At 37.2% G+C, this 7,350-nt stretch overlaps 1 protein-coding gene across 2 annotated transcripts; it reads left to right on the forward strand.

The window, feature by feature from the left end:
* Positions 1-1,025: 1,025 nt before the first annotated feature.
* dbx1a (developing brain homeobox 1a) lies at positions 1,026-7,350 on the forward strand. Of its 2 annotated transcripts, none has more exons than XM_016674721.1 (4): positions 1,026-1,716; positions 1,809-1,913; positions 5,194-5,396; positions 6,698-7,350. In XM_016674721.1, the coding sequence occupies exons 1-4, from the start codon at positions 1,416-1,418 to the stop codon at positions 6,989-6,991; spliced, it is 903 nt and encodes a 300-aa protein (XP_016530207.1). In that variant the 5' UTR covers positions 1,026-1,415; the 3' UTR covers positions 6,992-7,350. The 2 variants fall into 2 exon arrangements, with proteins under 2 accessions (XP_016530207.1, XP_007558836.1); XM_007558774.2 differs by having other exon boundaries at positions 1,028-1,716; positions 1,812-1,913.

A 7,350-nucleotide genomic window follows, 5' to 3' on the forward strand; every position in this document is an offset into this window, starting at 1 on the left:
TTTTTTCGTGGGGCGCCTCCTCCGCAGCTGAGGGTGACAGTTCGTTCATGGTTAACAGGATCATGAGTCCACGGTCCGGCCCGCACACTTCTCCATGCGCGCTGCGGAGCCGCGGCCGCGCGAAATGAGTGATATTTAACACATCTGTTAAAGCGTTTTGATAGCAGAAATCCGTTTAAGACATTATTCCATGACGAGAGGCAGATTGAGTGTTGAGAATCCCATGAAACCCTAAAGCTGATTTACATGAGAGATGTTGCCAGGAACGGGGGCGGGCGGGTTTATTTGGTTATTTTGCGCACTGCAAAAACACAAAATGTGACCAAGTAGTTTTGATGCTCTAGTACTCTTTGTTTAATATTGATTTAAAAAGTGGATTAATGAGAAAATGTCTTGGTATAAGTAAATAATTTACTTAAAATAAGCTCCAATATCCTTATGAAAAGTTACGTGTAAGTAGTTTTGTCTTAACAGTTGTAAGATATTTGTACTAAATTTGATGTTTTTGCAGTGTTTCATCAGACTCGCTCTGTTTTTGTCTGATTTTAATGAACTATTAACTGCATACAAGGTTAAACTATGATTCTTATTGTTAGATTATGCTTATAATAGTTGTGTTATGCGCTGCAAAAACACAAAATAAGTAATTTTGGTATATTCTAGTACAAATATCTTAGAATACTTAAAATAAGACAAAACTAACTTAAAAGTAAATTTTCAGCAAGTTATAGGAGCTTGTTTTGAGTAAAGAATTAGTTGATATTGATGAACAATTACAGTTTCATTATCAGATCATTTCAATTACAATAAGACATTTTTTGCATAAGTGAAATAATCTTCCATTGCAACTGGAACTTTTTCATCAACATAGAAATTATTCACTTAAATAATCTGCTGTAACTGAAAAGTTACTTTTAAGTTAGTTTTGTCTTATTCCCTGTGTACTAACATATTTTCACTATAAGAATACTTGGTAAGATGTTCTGTTTTTGCAGTGTAACAATTTTATTTGAAAGTTATTCATGTTTAAAGAAAAGGATAATTCACCCTCTTGTTTTACCTCGCTTGCCTTTGCCAAACGAAACAAACTAAAAGGAAAGTGGCCAACATGGAGAATTGATGACTGCCCCTCCTTTGTGCGCTTTACTTTCTCCATCGCTTGATTATGAAGACTAATGCAATCATAAACTGCGTGCAGCGGCCAATCAGCGGCCATGAAAGCGACCCATGTGGAGAACTTTGTTACCTCCATTGTTGGGGCTCTCCGCTCCCAGAGGAGGGCTGAGGGGGGGCAGCCAGCTATAAAACTCCTCTCCCTAGAGTGACGAAGCCAGAACAGTTCGCAGGACTGATTCACGGAGTATTTCTGATTCCAAACTGAAACTTTTTTATTTTTCCGCCCTAACGCCGGGATTATGATGATCCCAAGTGTCCTAGCGCCTCCCGCTCTTTACCCGGGGCTGTACCGACCTGCCGCGGCTCTGCCGTCCGCCTTCCCGGCTCACTCCAGCTTCTTGGTGGAGGATCTGCTGCGGATAAGCCGACCCACCGCCTTCATAAACCGAACTGCCCCGCCGGTCGGCGCCTCCATGTCCACCGCGTCCTATAACGGAGCCTCCGCTGTGACGCGCGACTCCTGCTCGCCCAAAACCTCAAAGGATCCAAGTTTCCTCAAGTTTGGAGTGAGCGCGATCCTGGCTCCGTCACCAAAGACAGGTGAGTAGAAAGAGAAGAGAGCGCATACATTTGAACTTTTGGCTCTTTTATTTGACGCAGAAATCGTTTTCTAACACGTCACGTTTCCTCAGCAGCATCCTCACCTCCAACAATCCACAGTCTCAACTCCAAGACCTTCCCAGTCCCCTGCTTTGACGGAACCTTCCACCCCATATTTAGGACGCCATATTTACCAGGTAGGCAACATTGACCATATGATCGCGCAAGTTGGAGTTACGAAAATAAATTTGCTTAAGGAAAATACGTCAACTTGAATAACTTGATTTAAAAAAAGGGAAAAAAGCTTTTGCATTAGCATAATGTGGTTTTTCTGCAATTAGGGTGAATTAGGGCATTGTAGATAGAAAAAATGACTAACTTCCGCCATAAAACCCAAAATTCTGACAGATATTTTCTAGAGAAAACGTGGGCATTTCTGAGTTTCAAAAGTCAGAGATTTTCCACTTTTGAAAGTCATAAATTCTCAAAAATAGATTTTTTTTTACTTTTTAAACTCAGAAATTGTCACGTTTTTTCTAGAATATTTCTGAGTTTTTTTATTGTAAATTTGCAACTTTCTGAGTTCTGAAATGTAATTGTTTCTGATAGAAAATTTCTGAGATCAATCTTAAGAGAAGAGTTTTTTCTCGCATATTTTCAACTTTTGGAGATTAAAAACTGATACGTTTTTCTAGAAAACATCTGAGATTAATCTCAAAATTTCTGAGCTTTTACTTTCAACTTTTTTAACTTTTGGAGCTGATAAATTTTCACTTTTTGTGGAAAATTTCGCAGATTAATCTCAAACTTTCATATTTTTTCTCCTCAAATTTTCCTATTTTAAGCTCAGAAACTTTCAAGTTTTTTAGACAATTTCTGAGATTAATCTAAAAATATCTGAGTGTCTTGTGGAAATTAACTTATTTTTTCTATCTAAAATGGCCCTAGTATGCCGATGTAAAATGTATTTAGTAAAGTTCCCATGGAAACACTTTTCTCCATATCACACAAAAACGGATGTTACTACTGACGGAAACAACGAAGAAGACAGGAAGTAGAAGGATTATGTTTTTAATAACTTATAGAGTGAACAAATTTATTCAGGTGTGATTTTAATTGTGTTTCTTATTTAATGAAAACAGCGCAGATGTGTTTTTATGACAGGGGAAAGTAGACAAAGTTTTGCGCACATTTGTAATGGAAACACAGCGCTAATTGCATTTAAACTGAACCTTGTCACCCCTGTCATATATTTTAACAAAAATGTGAGAAGAAAAGGGGGCAAATAGCCAGAAAAGAAGAAATCACTGTCTCATTAATGGGACCGCCGGCTCAGAACCCTGTCAGGGAATAATCACCCACCCCCTAATTAACCAATTATCCCAAATCGTCACGCTCTAAATTTGAGGCGGGGTGGCGGGTTATGGTCCCCCTGCTTCCCATTGGGGGGCGTTCTTGGCATTTCTCCGGGCCTGCGTTTTCCCACAGCGGCCCGGTGGCAACAAAGCCCGGCTGCACCGTGACCAATTCGGTCAGCTCCCACCGGTCGAACCACCCACACACCCCGGAGAGTGACTTTTACCAGGCGGGCCAACCAGTCATGCACTAATTTCCCTATTAGGCGCTATTGAGCGTTTTCAATATTCTCACAAGACCACATAGAGGGTTGTTGTTCCTGACGCTCCCGCGTCCGTAAAGCAAATTTCACCCAAAAAAATCGTCCAACTTCGCAACTCCTCCCTGTCTACACCCCGCATAGTGCGCCCTAAACGTTCCTCTCTATCGGGGCCAGCGAACGAGTTGAGATAAAGAATAATCCGTCAGAAAAGTCTACAAAGTCGCTTTCATTCAGACTAATCATAATGGAGAAGGAGTCTTTTCATGGGCTCAGCTCAGTGCCTCAACAAAACAACTCCAGCGTCCTGAAAAGCTTTTCGTGTTCATTTAATGAAAATGATTTGAGGGCAAGAAGAAGAAGAAAAAACTCACCATTCCCCGTTCCTCCGCACTCCTCACTTCCCCCCGCCGGGCATCAGTATTCTGGTATGCAGTTGTGTTTAGTTTGAAAGTGTAAATCTCCTTTTGTTGCGATAATATATGGCCTTCGCCGCCTGTCCACAGTCTTTTCTGCGTTAGTTCATTACTACACAATTACCGTTCACGGTTTATTAACTCCTCTATCCGCCCTCGCAGGGCTCCTTTAAGGGTGCGCTGCCTCTTTAACATACCAATGCGCTCGAGGACCGACCAATGTGCTAATTAGTCACCTCGTGCCATTTCACTCAAAACGGAGAACCCAAAAAAATCCCTGAAAACCGAGGCGTCGTTTTGATTCATATGTGGACAAACATTTCAAAAGTCCAAGTGTTTAAATGTTTATTTACATAATAAAGCAGTTATGAATAATTCAATGCAAACATTACATATTTTATTCATTATATGTAAATAGCTTATGATGTTTAATTTGTTTAATTCAGTTGGTTTAGTTGTTGCTGTCAGCTGTTGGGTCTATTTCATGACTCAGTTTACATTTTATTAATGATTTAGTAAATTATGAAATGATTAAATTAATACTGAAATAACACAGAGAAGTCATGTTATAATCAATCTGACACATTTTTAATAAATTAACTGTATTATTTTATGTAATTAATACAATTACTTAAAAGAAAGCATGCATAAATATTCAATGGATTGTGGCATTTTTTTAGTGAAACCTCCCTTTGCCTATGAGCTTCTATGGAAGAAGATTAGTGCCTACTAAAAAAAAAAGTACAAATTTGGACTTTTTTTCTCAGAATGCAGACTTTAGAATCACAGTTCTGATTTTTCTTCCCTCAGAATTCTGACTTTTTTTTCTAGAATTTTGACTTTTTTCTCAGAATTTAAATTTTTTTTTCTCAGAATTCTGATTCCCCCCACCGTCCCACACACACACACACACACACACACACACACACACACACACCAAATTCTGACTTTTGTCTCAGAATTCCGACTTAAATATTAATGTTTTTAAAAAAAAGTTTAAAAAATTTAAGTGGTCCTAATCTTCTTCTGTAGATCTACATTATCCTAAATCTGTAAACACTTTTTTTAAGAAAATGAAAACTATCAATAAATACTGGAGTTGGGTAATTTCTGTCACTCATTTGTTTTTGCATTTTGGTGAATAATGTCTAACCAAAGATTCAATGATTGGTGCTCATTCACACATTCATTCAAAAAACTAAAAATTTTAGATGCAAGCACAATAAATAAATAAACACAAATGGAACCATTAATCTATTCAGCTAATATCAAAGTAAGACTTTGGATGTTTACATGTGAGACACTTGTAATTCCAGTTAAATCCACATTTATTCATGATTATTGATTGCATTGTGAGATTTCATGAAGTTTTGAGAAGTTTTAAGAGTTTTTGTGGCTTCAGAGATGAACTTTTTGAAAGAAATTGTAATTTTTTTTGTTTTGCAGCAACATCCTCTGTTGTTCCCATCCCTGGGACCTTTTCGTGGCCCCTGGCAGCCAGAGGAAAACCCCGCAGAGGAATGCTGAGGAGGGCCGTGTTCTCCGACGTCCAGCGCAAAGCTCTGGAGAAAATGTTCCAGAAACAGAAATACATCAGCAAACCCGACAGGAAGAAACTGGCGTCCAAACTGGGCCTTAAGGACTCGCAGGTAAAACTACATCTGTAGAAAAAATGGGTGCAACTTGTGCTCGGTACGTTTCCATTGACAATAAAAATGCGTGAATTGGAATTACTCTTACTGGAAACAAATTTAGACAAAACTCAAGTTTTTATGCCTTATCGAAATTAGTGCATTTCAGAAAACTGCAATGCAAACATTTTTTCACATCACACAAGTCACATGATCAACAACCGGATGTTACTACTGTGGGAAATGACAAAGAAGACAGGAAGTGGTAGGACGATGATGGCGCAGCATGTTTTTAAGGACTTAAAGTGTGAACAAACTTATTCAGTTGTGATTTTAGTTGCGTTTCCTATTTAATCTTATTTAAAATTGTGTTTTTTCAACATTAGCAGAATATTGACAAACATTTGTGCATATTTGTAATGGAAAAGCGGCTTATAAGGGCCATTACAGATAGAAAAAAGGAGTAAATTTCTGCCAAAAAACAGATACATTTCTAGGTTAGTCACAAAAGTTTTCCTTAATGTTCTCAAAATGTCGAAAATTTGTGAGGAAAAACTCAGAAATTTTCAGCTTAAGCTCAGAAATTTTCTAGAAAGAATTTGGAAATATTTTAAACCTAAAAGACAAAAATTGTCAACTTAATGGGCTAAAAAAAATTAGTCTTGTATTTTAACTCAAATTTTGGATTTTTTTCAATTGAGAAAAGTTTATTTTTTAAGTAATTTGCAAGAAAAAATTTTTAGATTGATTTAAAAAATGTCAGTTTTTTTTCACAAAATTTTAAATTTTGTAGCTCAGAAATGTCAGTTTTTCCCAGAACATTTCTAAAAATCTAAAAATTTCAGTCGTTTTCTTGTAAATCTTCAACTTTTAGAACTCAGAAATTTTCAGCTTAAGCTCAGAAATTTTCTAGAAAGAATTTGGAAATATTTTAAACCTAAAAGACAAAAATTGTCAACTTAATGAGCTAAAAAAAAATTAGTCTTGTATTTTAACTCAAATTTTGGATTTTTTTCAATTGAGAAAAGTTTATTTTTTAAGTAATTTGCAAGAAAAAAATTTAGATTAATGTAAAAAATGTCTTTTTTTTCACAAAATTTTAAATTTTGTAGCTCAGAAATGTCAGTTTTTTCCCAGAACATTTCTAAAAATCTAAAAATTTCAGTCTTTTTCTTGTAAATCTTCAACTTTTAGAACTCAGAAATCTTCAATTTTTTTGTAGAAAATTTCTGGGTGCTAATAAGTTGTTGTCAAACATAGCAGTCTCCATCTTTCTTTGTTCTCTTTCTTTCCTCACCGTCCTCTTTTTGCCCCGTTAGGTGAAGATCTGGTTCCAGAACCGCCGGATGAAGTGGAGGAACTCCAAAGAACGGGAGCTGCTGTCATCCGGCGGCTGCCGAGAGCAGACCCTTCCCACCAAATCCAACCCCAACCCAGACCTCAGCGACGTGGGGAAGAAATCCTCCGCTGAGGACGAAGAGGAAGAGGAGGAGGATGAGGAGTTCAGAAGAGAGAGAATGAGCGTGGCAGGATGCAGCCTTTCCTCGCCCTCCATGTCCAGTAAACACTCAGACTTCTCAGAGTCAGACGACGAAGAAATAACGGTCTCTTAACTTATTTTTTTTATGTAAACGTATAATTTGCGAGTTGTTTTTATGTGACTGTGAACCGATTTGTAACAACAACTCATTACATGTCTCTCTGTTTTGTTGCATTATGCGCACTGGACAGGTTCTGCTTCTGAGAGCGTTTGCTGTTTTTGCACAGCTGTGTTCAACTGTACAGTATTTTGTACAATTTGTATGGAAGTTTTATGCCAAGAATATTGAGTTACTTTCACCCCGATACTGAATAGAGTTGTTTATTGAGAAAATGTAGCTATTTCGTTAATAATTTATATAAATTTGTTTAAGTATGTTGTATTATGTCTTGTATATATGTTTTATTTCACCACTTTTGTACAAACACCAAA

Source organism: Poecilia formosa, unplaced genomic scaffold (genome assembly GCF_000485575.1).
Source record: "Poecilia formosa unplaced genomic scaffold, Poecilia_formosa-5.1.2 Scaffold99, whole genome shotgun sequence".
Classification (NCBI taxonomy): Eukaryota; Metazoa; Chordata; class Actinopteri; order Cyprinodontiformes; family Poeciliidae; genus Poecilia; species Poecilia formosa.

Coding starts and splice junctions, on each gene's coding strand:
- dbx1a (XM_016674721.1), top strand. CDS start 1,416: ATGATGATCCCAAGTGTCCTAGCGCCTCCCGCTCTTTACCCGGGGCTG. Junction 1,914..5,193: donor TAGGACGCCATATTTACCAG/GTAGGCAACATT, acceptor TTTGTTTTGCAG/CAACATCCTCTGTTGTTCCC. Junction 5,397..6,697: donor TGGGCCTTAAGGACTCGCAG/GTAAAACTACAT, acceptor TTGCCCCGTTAG/GTGAAGATCTGGTTCCAGAA.